The 14,039-nt window shown below is 39.0% G+C and overlaps 1 protein-coding gene across 3 annotated transcripts in view; it reads left to right on the forward strand.

The window, feature by feature from the left end:
- dnah5 (dynein, axonemal, heavy chain 5) overlaps nucleotides 1-14,039 on the forward strand; it is a 118,068-nt gene that overhangs the window by 36,139 nt on the left and 67,890 nt on the right. For all 3 annotated transcript variants that reach the window (XM_085365208.1, XM_085365210.1, XM_085365209.1), the window contains 15 exons: nucleotides 30-137; nucleotides 717-870; nucleotides 1,191-1,337; nucleotides 2,360-2,601; nucleotides 2,755-2,931; nucleotides 3,230-3,434; nucleotides 3,676-3,818; nucleotides 5,931-6,065; nucleotides 6,750-6,872; nucleotides 6,981-7,194; nucleotides 7,537-7,760; nucleotides 8,207-8,405; nucleotides 8,494-8,666; nucleotides 9,004-9,134; nucleotides 10,834-10,987. In XM_085365208.1, coding sequence (XP_085221334.1) covers nucleotides 30-137; nucleotides 717-870; nucleotides 1,191-1,337; nucleotides 2,360-2,601; nucleotides 2,755-2,931; nucleotides 3,230-3,434; nucleotides 3,676-3,818; nucleotides 5,931-6,065; nucleotides 6,750-6,872; nucleotides 6,981-7,194; nucleotides 7,537-7,760; nucleotides 8,207-8,405; nucleotides 8,494-8,666; nucleotides 9,004-9,134; nucleotides 10,834-10,987 — 2,529 coding nt within the window. The remainder of the gene's footprint in view (nucleotides 1-29; nucleotides 138-716; nucleotides 871-1,190; nucleotides 1,338-2,359; nucleotides 2,602-2,754; nucleotides 2,932-3,229; nucleotides 3,435-3,675; nucleotides 3,819-5,930; nucleotides 6,066-6,749; nucleotides 6,873-6,980; nucleotides 7,195-7,536; nucleotides 7,761-8,206; nucleotides 8,406-8,493; nucleotides 8,667-9,003; nucleotides 9,135-10,833; nucleotides 10,988-14,039) is intronic.

The raw sequence follows: 14,039 nt of genomic DNA on the forward strand, positions 1-14,039 counted from the left end.
TTTGCAAATTTGTGTGCACATGCGTTTAGATCGATGAGGATGAGCCACTTTTTCTGAGCTTGATTGAAGACCTCTTCCCGGGCATCCAACTTGACAAAGCGGGCTACCCTGAACTAGAAGCTGCCATTGACAAACAGGTAGGAGAGTTTGGAGAATGGATTTATCTGTTATTGACGAGGAGAGTGAAAATCCACAGTAACACCAAGTTTGCAAGATGGGGGGAACAGGAAGGGGAAACAATGGAAAGAGGCAGAAAGAGAAATGCGAAGGCTGAGTAAGACGGTCCAAAAGCCTAATGGAGAGTGAGGCCGCCGTATTTGTCATGTCAGACCTCAGGACAGGACATCGAGAAGGATACAAATAGTGGCATTTATTATTTGTAAAGGACCTAACCCGAGGACTTGTGAAAAACAGTGCAGGAAGGGAGAGATGCAATTAAAAGTTGGAACTTTTAGATTTTATGCTGTTTTGTTGCTGATCAGTTAAGCAAGTGCATTTGATAGTATTAGTTTAGTTTTTCATATATTGCTTCTGCATTTTGGCTTCATTTTTTTAATTAAAAAAAAAAAGATGTTTTGATGTGTGAAACCTTAAAATTGACTGAAGGTGTGCTTTCTTTTTACCACGACTGTATACTAAGTTATTATACTTGTAAATACAGTAAAAGCATTATTGTTACAAAAATAGCTGGAATTGTAACTACTTTGTTTCTTCAGGTGGAGGATGCAGGCCTAATCAACCATCCTCCTTGGAAGCTAAAGGTCATCCAGCTGTACGAGACTCAAAGAGTCCGACATGGCATGATGGCCCTGGGGCCCAGTGGGGCTGGAAAGACAACTTGTATACACACGCTTATGAAAGCTATGACAGGTAGGATTTAGTGTATTTTGTCGCATGTGAGCTTAAAGAAAAAGACACCAACTTGTGGTAAGCTTGTTTTGAATCTATTGTACTGTAGACACGAATATGTGAACAGAATAACCGAAGAAATATACTCATACTGGGACGAGATATCTATTTAATTTATGGGGTATCTTATTAAATCTACATATTTTTAGGGTAATATTGTTACTTTTGTGACCTTGTCATGTGTTTAATATAATTATTGCTCCATTAAAGTATTATATTATCCATTATATTAACTTTAGGAAAACAGAACATGTTTCTGCTAATATCTAATTTTCTTCCAGAATGTGGTCATTCTCACAGAGAGATGCGCATGAACCCCAAAGCCATTACTGCACCTCAGATGTTTGGCAGACTAGATGTGGCCACAAATGACTGGACTGATGGCATCTTCTCTACACTGTGGAGGAAAACACTGAGAGCAAAGAAAGGTCCAAAAAGTTTCTTATTGTGCACATATGTCACACTTGGGTATTAATAAAGCAAAAAATCATTGGTAAACATTGTTTTCCATGAGAACTTTGACAAACCAGTTCAAGTAGGTTATTGCAATTAAGTATTAATACGTTGGGACAACGTTGGAAGGTTCAAAGGAAACAAAGCTCTGTTTAATCTTCCTATTTAGTTCTAAGCTTACACGGATAATTAAAAATGTCTGCGGGCAATTGCGTATGCATTCCATGTTTGCTTTTATGCGTCTAAGTACACATCTCATCTATTAATTACTTGTTCTGATGGTGTTTTGCATATCTATGAGTGGGGTGTTCTCTGCGTATTTGCATTATTTTCCTGCTGCTACTTCCTGTTCATTTGCAGAGCTTGCTACTTTGGACAGAGTGAATTCCAGTGTAGAAAAGTAGATGTGGCAATGTGACAGGGCAGCAGCTCCTGGGTCAAGTAGATATTCCTCAAAGAAAAGAAGTACTTTGTGAAAACAGCTGTGTGCTGTCCACGCTCATTGTGTTTTAACTGATGCAGAAACAGCCTTGTGTGTATCATCTGGTAACTTCTGTGTAAAACACGTGCTCATGTAGTAGTCATACTCAAAGGAACTGATTTCTCAGCATTTAGAGTGTAAACCACATTCAAACAGCAGCTTTATCGTGCGATATTGCCTGAACGTCAGACAACGTCAGCCTTTTGCTTGTTTCAGACGCAATTTGTCTTTTGTGTTTCTGTTTTTGGATGTTTTCCAACTGGGAGGAGAGCGAGGAGAAACGGATTTCTTTGTTCATATTTAAAATTCCACAAAATAAATGACTCAGTTGTTGTTTTTCTTGCAAACTGATAGCTCATGATTGCTGGTTAGCCAAGAAAACATTTTGAACTCTTTTGTCTGCACTAAATTCATATTCAGAAATGTAGCTCATTTTTGCTTGAGGGTGACAGCACAAGGTCTTCATACCACCTCATTTTCGTAATCATGTAAACAAACACTTTGTTTCCCTCACAGGAGAGCACATCTGGATAGTGCTGGATGGGCCAGTTGACGCCATCTGGATTGAAAACCTAAATTCAGTTTTGGATGACAACAGAACTCTTACACTCGCAAATGGAGACCGAATACCAATGGCTCCCAACTGCAAGGTGGTATTTGAGCCGCATAACATCGACAATGCCTCTCCAGCCACCGTCTCACGCAATGGCATGGTGTTCATGAGCTCCTCTGTGCTCACCTGGATCCCCATACTAGAGGTGAAAAACCGGTTGTAATTATTTTTGTTTCATTTCGTAAAAGTTTGAAATCAAGGTATATTAAGGCAATATTTACTTGTGAATCATATAATTTAAAACCTGTGCACTGCATGTAGTTTTGACTAAATAGAGTCATGCTGTTGCTGCTTCTAGGGCTGGTTGAAGAAACGGTCCCCACATGAGGCAGAGATACTGAGAAAGCTCTTCTCTTCGTCTTTCTCTGAGCTCTACCGCTTCTGCGTGCAGTCACTAGAGTTCAAAATGGACATGCTAGAGGCCTTTGTAATCATGCAATGCATAAACATGCTACAGGGACTCATACCACCTAAGGTGAGGTATTCCCATCCACTGGACATGCACACGAACAGCAGCTAATGAATATTTCATTGATAAGTGACTCTTGAAGTAGAAGTGGAAATTTATAGTGAGACCAACTTGTATTTATGTTTTCAAAACCTTTTTAAGCACATTTATACCCATTATACAGACTGGGACTCATAGTTTTGTCCATATATTTTGTATGTTCAGTTTCATAGACTTGGCCTAACTTATGAAGTGCTCATCTCCTTTTTGGGTTCTTTTAATGATCCCTGAATTTCCTCATCTTAAAATGGATATCAATTTACAGGAGCAGTGTGGCGATTTATCCAGAGAGTTCTTGGAGCGGCTTTATGTCTTTGCACTAATGTGGAGCGCTGGGGCCGTACTTGAACTGGATGATCGGAGGAAGATGGAAATCTGGCTTAGAGGAAACAAGAGTATTCATCTAAACTTGCCAGACATTCCTCCTGACAGTGAGGACACCATGTTTGACTACTATGTCACAGCAGATGGTAAGCATGGCTTCATTAACTTTCAGTCAGATGGCGTTGTTTAGTTACTGGGTAGGCAGAGACATTATGTCTCATGTTGTACTTATGGAAAGTACATATGTGTATATAAAATTATTTTTAGTGATAAACTAAATTAATATCCTTGGATTAATATTATTTTGAATTTTTTTTTTTTTCATATTTTGTGTTGATCTCTACAACAAGCTTTATCTTATTAAAATTAAATTAAATATTTTTCCAGGTCATTGGGTCCATTGGAACACCAGAGTGGAGGAATACATTTATCCATCTGAATTCACACCAGAGTACAGCTCAATTTTGGTCCCCAATGTGGACAACGTTAGAACAGACTTCCTAACCCAGACTATTGCAAAGCAAGGCAAGGTATGGTTACCAGTTAGAGTAATTTCCATCATCAGCAAACACTAGTGACCCGCTTCCAGTGACAGCCTACACGCGCATGCTTTAACGCGTAGTGTTAAACTGCCTTCTCCATGTTTGATAGACAATGTGATGATGTTCCACATACTTTTCTTTTCCCATCATTCTGGCACAAGCAATCTTAGTTTTAGTTTTTGGATAATTGTGCAAGGCTCTTTTTAGCTGTTTTCTGTTTTCAAAGTCTAATCTGACCTTCCTGTTCTTGAGTGTTTTGTGTCTTTTCTAAATCCTCTATAGTATTTATTTATTGTCATTGTCAAGAACAATGAAATTGCGTTTGGGGCTTCCATACAACCCAAAAAAAAGAAGAAAATAATAAATACCCCTTAAAACCCAAGTGTACATATTTAACCCAGTGTGACTCCAATGCAATAAGACAATCCTTAGCAATAATGTTCGTAGAAATTCAGACAAAGACCTGAGAAACATGACAAAATACAACAGTGCAACCCATTCAATATTATTGTACTGTGAGATATGATATCAGATATGATAGTTATCTGTTTAAGAAAGAGGGGGGGGGGGGCAGGAGGGGGAAGAGAATAAAGATATGATGCACCAATGCAGACCAGTTCATTGCTATTAAGAAGTTGGATATGGTTATTGTCCGTGAGAGGGGGGCAGAGAGTTCAGGAGCCTCACAGCCTGTGGATACAGGCTGTTGGCCAGTCTGGATGTTCTGGCCTGTATAGACCTGTACCTTCTCCCTGAGGGCAGCAGATGGAAAAGGTGGCGCGCAGGGTGATGTTGGTCCCGCAGGATACTGTGCACCCTCCTCAGACAGCGAGTGGGGAAGATGTTACTGATCTCTGGCAGACTTGTTCCAATAATTCTGCCAGCTTCTTTCACCACCCGCTGGAGTGCTTGCTGATCGGCCTTGGTGCAGCTGGGGAACCACACTAGAAATCCATACGTCAGAACGCTGCTGATGGCACAGTTGTAGAAGTTCAACATCAGAGATCTGGGAATGTGTGCGCTCCGCAGTCTCCTCAGGTAGTAGAGGCGCTGTTGGGCCTTCCGTACAACTGAGGTGATATGGTTGCCCCAGGACAGGTCCTCGGTCACAGTTACCCCCAAGAATTTAAAACTGCTCACCCTCTCCACCGCCTCACTGCCAATGAAGAGAGGCAGATGGTTGTTATGACCCCTCTTCCGGAAATCTACAATGATCTCCTTGGTCTTTTTGGTGTTTAAGACCAAGTTATTGTCGTGGCACCATGACTCTAGTTGTTGCACCTCTGTCCTATAGTTTGTCTCATCATTGTTGGATATAAGTCCGAGCACTGTAGTGTCATCTGCAAACTTAACAATGAGATTGGACGCGCAGGAGGAAATACAGTCATGGGTGAAGAGAGTGTATAGCAGAGGGCTCAGAACACACCCCTGAGGGGCACCGGTGTTGACCACAAGGGTGGAAGAGGTGTTCTTACCCACTCTGACACTCTGTCTACGGTTAGTGAGGAAGTCCACAATCCAGTTGCACAGAGAGGAGTTAAGTCCCAGTTGGTGGAGTTTGGGACGGAGTTTGTATGGCCGGATGGTATTAAAAGCCGAGCTGTAGTCTACAAAGAGGAGCCGTGCATAGGTGTTCCTGTGTTCCAAGTGCTTCAGTAATGTGTGCAGCACTGTGGCGATCGCATCCTCGGTTGACCGGTTCTCCCTGTATGCAAACTGGTGCGAGTCCAGGGATGGTGGAAAAGCAGCTCTGATGTGTTATATTTACATTTATGAAGGTCTCATCTGTTTTTAGACTTTGACAATGAGTCATGTACTTTCTCCAGAGAGACAACCTGAAGTAAACTTTGGATAAACATTTAAATGTAACTACAAAACCAGCATCATGTGTTTATGCTCAGCAGACGCAGAGGATATGCTCTTACTTTCCCTTTGATCTTTCCTCATAGAATATGCCGTAGACGTGCCTCTCTTGCATTGGAGGACACAGTTAACTGTTCGCGGTCTTGTTCTACTGTCGTCCTTCTCATGTTATCCTATAACGTGGAAGTTAGTTGGGATAATTTGGACTGATGGCAAATCTAAATATGTTTGTTATAGGCTGTTTTGCTAATTGGAGAGCAAGGAACAGCCAAGACTGTTATCATCAAGAGCTACATGTCAAAGTATGACCCTGAGACCCACATAGGCAAGAGTCTCAACTTCTCTTCTGCTACTACACCACTAATGTTCCAGGTAAAGCAGCAGGTCACCTGCCTACGTTTCTCTTAATTTAGAAGAAACAGAAGTGTGTCACTCTGTGAATTTTTAACTTAAAAGGAGCGTTCAGTTAAAGAGGGGAGAACACCACAGGCAGGTAAACAAGAATAAAGAGCAAACTTTAAAAATGAAAGCTGATGCAACAGAACGTAACACCAAGAGATCAAACACAGGAATTAGCTGAAGGCTTATACAAATAGTAGTAAAACCAAAAACAAAAGATATGAAGGATGGATGCAAAGTACAGTGAAACCAAAATAGACACAAACTAGGAAAGAGGGCGGAATACAGCTGAGTAACAAGGCATATTATAGGCTCCTTACTGCGCACACTCAGGGACCGATCGAGTGATGAGATACAGCTGAAGTAGTAAGAGTAGACAGCAGTCACACAGCCAAAGACAGGAAGAAAGTAATCGTTTCAATGCAAGGCAGGGGGCAGTTGTATAAGGCATTGCCAACCTGGCAATGCCTTATGCACAGAGCAGGTCTATAATGAAAACCAACACCATGACTGTGTTCATTTGCCATTAAAGAATATGAACATGTGTGATATTGATGATCTGTGATGAATTACATTTCAGTTGAAATTAAAAGATCTCTTTCTTTATCTCGCTGTACTTTTTCTTGCCTCATCCCTCCCTTTTTTCCTTTTTTTTAGAGGTCAGTTGAGAGCTATGTTGATAAGAGGATGGGGACCACTTATGGACCGCCTGCTGGGAAGAAAATGTCAATTTTTATAGATGACATCAACATGCCTGTCATCAATGAGTGGGGAGACCAGGTCATTATAACATTTCTACTGGTGTTTTTTCATTCATAATACTGGTTAATGATAAATAAATGAAAAACAAAACTTTTCTTGATTTAAGCTTCTTGCTTTCAATCACAGGTGACTAATGAGATTGTCAGGCAGCTGATGGAACAGAATGGTTTCTTCAATCTGGAAAAACCTGGAGAGTTCACAAATATTGTGGATGTTCAGTTCCTGGCAGCAATGATTCATCCTGGAGGGGGCCGTAATGACATACCACAGAGACTGAAAAGGCAGTTCTCAATCTTTAACTGCACGCTGCCCTCCAATGCTTCGATAGACAAGATATTTGGTGGGTAAAACACTGCAAGAAGTCATTTTTCTGCAGTCATTTATATTTTGGGGATTACTTCGCATTACATGTTCATACATGACAAGGTCTAAGGCATAATGTATAATGTATGTCCTGAGAGACATACATTATTTTATTTGTTCTTATTTTACCATTTCCAGACAGTTGTGTAGGTGTTGTGTGCTTGTAATATAGTTGCCAATCATATATATATCACAGCAAGTTAGAGGGATGAACTAAGTACTAATAAATGCCACCATACAGTGATTTCACGAAACACACTGTATCCTTTACTTTGGAAAAAAATATATAACTTTTCTAAACATCGACTTTATGACACAGGCGTGATCGGTGAGGGCCACTTTTACACAGGACGTGGTTTTAGCGAGGAGGTCCAGAGCACTGTACCTCGTTTGGTTTCCCTCACGCGTCGTCTCTGGCAGCTGACTAAGGTCAAGATGCTTCCGACTCCTGCAAAGTTCCACTACATCTTTAACCTGAGGGATCTCTCCAGGATCTGGCAAGGCATGCTCAGCACCAATGCTGAAGTTGTCACCTCTGTCCAGGTGAGATGTATTTTGCATGCTTAATTACCTCATTTCTAACATGACAAGTAGTTAAGAAAAACTTGAGAACATGTTGAGATTTCCACTGGAGAAACATTTTTTTTGGTCACACATGCAGGATTTTTCCAAGGACAAATATGCATGACTGAGTAAGTGACAAACAGGGGAAGTGGCAGCAGTATGAAACTGAGTGGCAAGAGCTGTCACAGGAGGCTTGCTGAGGTCAAAAATAACTAGGTTAAAAATATCGGCTGACAGTCTGACTTCACATTAAAAATCCTAAGTCAAATAATACACTAGTAATACAGTTTTGCAGTAACTAAGCTACCCCAGTGCTTTTACCTATTACCAGTCATTACTTTGTTATTACTTATTATTATTACTTTATTCCATGTAGCTAATTACCTTCTGTCTAACAGAAAAATAACGTAACATATATTTTCCAGACGTTGATGGCACTTTGGAAACATGAGTGCAAGCGTGTGATAGCGGATCGATTCACGATGCCTGATGATGTGGAGTGGTTTGACCAGGCCCTGGCAAAGCTGGTGGAAGAACATCTTGGTGAAGAGCACAAGAATATGGTGGACTATGTAGCAGAAAGATATTTTGTTGACTTCTTGCGAGATGCCCCTGAGGCCACAGGTACTACTGAGTCTGACTATATTGAAATATATATATATTTAAGAGATTTTCTCAGTTTTGTGACCTGCTTTCATTTTTTTCCTCACAGGGGAAGAACCAGAAGACTCAGACTTTGATTTGCCCAAAGTGTACGAGCCTATTGAATCATTTGAGGCTTTAAAGGACCGTCTGAACATGTTCCTAAGCCATTACAATGAAAGTATTAGGGGTACTGGCATGGATATGGTCTTCTTTCAGGATGCTATGATACATTTGGTCAAGGTACTCTAAAGAGTTTTTTGTCGTGTTTGTGCCAACCAAAATAATCTACACTTCCTAACGTTTTCATCAGTCAGGGTTTTTACATTTCAAAGTCCTCCATTAATGTTTTCAGACCACCTTAAAGCCCAAGGAATATCCTAACAGTTTTACTTCAAGGAGTATAAATTGTGGAGCGTTCACAAACAGTTGCTCACTCCCAGACATTTGCACTCAGACACAGATTCCTACTTTATCTTTTTAATGTATTCCTACTTTGCTTGCTATTTTCTTTTGTTGCCTACAACTTACTGCAAATCTAAACATGCTTATTTGACTCTAGCTCTGTGTGTATTTGTAGGTGTCGAGGATAATCCGAACACCGGGAGGTAATGCCCTGCTGGTGGGGGTTGGGGGTTCTGGCAAACAGAGCCTGACCAGATTGGCCTCGTTCATAGCTGGATACAAGATCTTCCAGATCACGCTCACACGGTAGTGTGCTGGCAAAAATTAATATTAATATTATTAATGATGTAGGTAGGGTGGTGTAAGTTGTAAACCTCCTAAGGATTGGATTGTGGAGTGGTAGTAACACCTTTCATTGTCAGATTTCCTTTTCTGAGTAATTCCTTCACAAAACATGTCAAACTAAAGTTGTTTTATAATCGTTAGATTTAGTTATAATCTAATCATTAATCATATAATCATCTATAATCAAACCATTAAACTCAGAACCTTTGTCACTGATGAGAAACATTCTGCATTATCAGCTCTCAGGCCCAGCAGCTAGTATATTCTCATTAGAGGTACAGATATCATACTAATTATATGATATCTCAGAAGCTCTGGCTTCACTAACATACTAACTCACCATCACTAACTCGTGCTTCCAAACCTGTCAAGTAGTTTCCTCCTTCAGTCCCTACATTCATTTATTGTCACACTTTCCACCGGTTTGTTCGCCAAACAGATTTTAATGTTTCCTATTAATATTAATGAACCACATGTTTGTCCTCTTAGCTTCACAGCTATCCCTGGTGAAAACGGATACCTCTATTGTGTGTCCCCTTCCTTCTTTTTCATCTGCTCTCTCTGATACACACATAAAACTGATTTTCAGATGCACATCCAGTACAGATAGTTCTCTTATTTCATGCAAACCCAATTTACTCTCTTTCTCTCCCTCTGTCTGTACAGTAACTTAGACTTTCTTGTTGCTTTAATGTACACAATTTCTTTTAAACTTTGTTATCCTAACACTATTATTCCTACTAGAGATTTTTTAAAAGCATTTATTTTGGTATATATGCTGCAGTGGATTCTTAGAAGCACACTAGACTGCATATAAAGAAGCATTTCTATCATCACAGCAGCCCTGAGTGGCTAGTAGTCATGCTGTCTGTGTCCGGGCTCTTTATCCTTATGGCTGACACAATGTTACTTTTCACTTAAGCAGCTTTTCTCCCTTGAGTGGAGAGGTTACTCTTTACCTGTATCTTGCTTAACTAGCTTCATTGTTCTCAAACTGCCATTATTTTGTCCTCAAATATTATTTCTTCTTTTACAAACTGGTCAACTCATCACTTTTGCTGGGTTGAGTTGGGAACAGGTGTGTTTATTTTTAATAACCAGCAATGCGTATCTAGTCTGGCAGTCACAGCGTAACTCCCAGCCACTTAGGGCTGTTGTTATAATTTCTTATTAACTACAGGATGGAGTATCTCATCTCACTGATAATCATTAAAGAACCAGATGAAAGTAATCTGTGGTTTCTCTCTCATGTTGTTTATGCAGTTAATATCTCCAATTTGCAGCTTCTTCCATTTTCCCTCTAACTTATTTTTCATCTGCCTCTTTATAATTCAATAAATTTGACATTCACACACTAAAGCAGGTGAACTTTCAAGCTAAGATGTGCTTCACTTTCATCGTCCAAGCCTCAAACTGGGGCGCCGACACTTTTTTTTTTAAACCGCTCTCACCAATAAATGTAGTTTGAGCTTCAATCTCATGAGAAATTTCATGCAAATTGGCACATAAATAGATGAATTAAAGTTTTTGTGCGATCTAGTTTTCTGCTGCTGCACTTTTTGATTGCATTTAACTATGTATGGATGATTTTTAGAAGCTGTAAAATTAGTTATTAGTGAAGAAAGGGTGTGCATATTTATTTTATGCTTTTCTTTTCCAGCTCATACAATACATCCAACCTGATGGATGACCTGAAGAGTTTGTACAGAACAGCTGGCCAGCATGGAAAAGGCATCAGCTTCATCTTTACTGACAACGAAATAAAAGACGAGTCCTTCTTGGAGTACATGAATAATGTGCTGTCATCTGGAGAGGTCAGCAGCACACACAAGGAGAAAAGATTCCAAATAATCCGTATTCATAGTAATGTAATCCTCTACTTAATGTGGGTCACAGTTAAGGCTGTGAGACCAGAACAACAAGAGAATATGCAGTGTGCAGTGTTTGAAAGTTGTATAGTTTTAAATTAAATAATCAATGAGAGGTTAAGGTATCTTTAAAAAGGCATCTGGTTGTTTCTACTTCTTTTATATCATTAATAGACAGTAGTGATCCAGTGCTGTGCATGTGCATGGACTGCATTGGCTCTGTTGTTGTTTTTCAGGTGATATTACAGTATATCCTATGGTTTGTAATCAGGAGTTATAGCTTGGGGAAACAGTTACTTAGATATAAGTTGCATTCTAACTTGTTTTGAGCCACTAGTAGAGTCTTATTTGATAAGCTGCCATGTGATGTTGCTACCATGATATCCATTTCTCTTTGTGGATTTAGCTAAGTGAAGTCAACAAGATATAAGCACATGTTTCACAAGCTATATGGCCGATTTCTAACCCCAAGATATTTTAAAGGTAGTATAAAAGATGGAATTTGGGGAGATGAATCTAATCTTCATCATCTTCTTAAATAGAAATTCATGTATGCTACACTTGACGCAGCCTAATATTGACCATGAACACTACAGCTTGCTCCATACCAGTCCAACTTAGTGTGTCACTATTAACTTCAACACAGTGTTTGAAAGTAACTGGCATAGCCTGCACTAAACTGTACCAAACTGCCTAGTGCAGTATTTATATGGAACTTTTGAATAATATAAAGGAGAATACTTCAGTTTGTTTTGCAAGATGTTTCACCAAAAACACAAGTCAGCAACTCATCATGTCTGATTTAAAAACTCTAAAATGAATTTTGGGGCAAAATGCGCAGACATAGTTTGTGTGTTTTCTGATATTTGTTGAATTATGTGAAAAGTTACTCGAAATTACCCACCTTTATTTAAAAAAAAAAAAAAGACAAAACAAAACGAGTTACTCTATTTATTCAAACTCCTGTTCTGTAGCACAACAGGCTAAAGTACAGCCTCTAGCTAGCGCTAGTAACTTTAATAATATCAGCACCATAAAGCCATCACAGGGTCAAGAATGAAATATGGAATGTGCTGAGAGCTTAAGCAGAAAATGTAATTATTCTTATTATGTACTGAGCCGTATCATGCCGTCACTGGAAGCGACACCAATGCGCATTCTGTTAAATTTTATTGCTCATTAGCTGAAGGTGCTGAAATGGCCTTTTAGATTATTCTGGGCCACTTCAGTCTCTGTTCATAAGGCATTCAAAATGTTATCCATACCTTTTATTTCCTGTCTTTATTATACAGGTTTACCATAGTTATATATTCTCTAAAATGTTTTTTTCCAAAGCTACTCTTGCTTTTCTAGATGGGTTTGGACAAAGACTGACTGACTTTTCATTGACTTTTCTGCTAAATGGCTAAAATTCCTCAACACTTAATGCAAGTTTTGTGTTCATCCCCTAAAATTATATCATAAAGTCTGAAATGTAAGCCTGCCATAAAACTTTAACTGTTTATAAAACTGTTTACAGAGCTCAGTTAGTGTTGGTGTTGAAAAATATATGGTTCCAAGTTTAAGTAAGAGGTTGGAGTCTCATTGTCTGATAGTCCATCTGAATGACTCATACTGATATTTTATATTAGATAATGTTACTGTAATTGGTCTGTAAGGCACTACAGTACAGAAAGCTACTTGGTGCTTCCTTAAGCAAGTTTTCAATCCACTGGTGTCTTTGTTCTGCAGCTTTTCTTTGCATGCTTTACAAACTTAATGTTTTATATTGCATGCATTTTATATTTATATTTTTGTAATTTGCCTTTGAATTGCTTTATAGTTACTGGAGAGGTGGACTTAGAGGTGGTGTTTATTAGAAAACTGTACAATTTATGAATTCTTTGGCACAACTATAATTGTCTGATTCACATATTATCTTTTTATGAAAGCACTGGCACCAGCTATTTAACAGTCACACATAGTTTTGGAAAACCTACAAACTGTTGTACTCGCTCAGATAGCTGTGTATATTCACTTCAAGTCAGCTTAATTTAGTTTTGTTTAAAAATCATCAGTTTACAACACAAGTCTACTCAAAGTGCTTCAAATTGTGAGGTCAAACCCTTAAAATATTAAAGAGAATCCCAATAGTCCTCAACAAGCAATTACTTGGTGACATTTGGGAGAAAGGACTCTATTTTAACATGAAAAACCTTTGAGGCCTGTGTGAGAAGATAAGGAAAAGAGCAGGATAAAGAAGCATGTTAGAAGACAACATTTTGTTTTAGCACTGCATTCCTCTTTGAGTGCAGTAAACATTTCATGAATGCAATCTTAAGAGAGCACGAGTCGTATCAGTTCAGTGCAATTTTAAAAGTGTATTTTCCTCACCATTATGACCGAGTTGCAGTTATTTTCTCTTTGATATTTGTAATGAAATGAAACTATAATGGACAATCACATACAAGTACACCTCTGTGTACTACAGCATTCTTCATTACATCTGCTGAAAGACTCTTTCTCCACTCCCAGAATTTTGTTTTCATCTTTGTCCTGCCCTTTGATTTTTTCCCCGCTAGTTCTTATGCACATTTCTTACTGTCTTCTCTCTACTCGATGGTTATATTTTCTCTTCCCTTTCCTTCTCATCTTTTCTCCTCCTCTCCATGTTTGTTTACACAGTTGGGAGGGGTTGTATGAATTTTTGCCACCACGGGATATTTAGACAACTTTCAAAGCCCTTATTTTGAACTCCGTATATTTACATTTTGTTATTCGGGAAGTCACTTAATAAAAGAGGTCAGAAGTCAGATCAATTCATGTGACAAGTATTAAGCTTCCAGTGAGGTTTACCAGCACTCACCAAGCTGAAGCTCTTACACTGTTCGAAGTCAGTGGATATCATTGGATTTGACATTTAACACTATGGGAACACCATGATAAGAGCCATGCAGTTGCTTTTTCCCTGTTAGTTTCCCACTTGTTTTCCCTTCTTTCAATTATTTATTTTCCCATC

This window comes from Diplotaxodon limnothrissa, linkage group LG11, assembly GCF_057381915.1.
Source record: "Diplotaxodon limnothrissa isolate DT_005_m linkage group LG11, D_limnothrissa_male_GT1.1, whole genome shotgun sequence".
NCBI lineage: Eukaryota > Metazoa > Chordata > Actinopteri > Cichliformes > Cichlidae > Diplotaxodon > Diplotaxodon limnothrissa.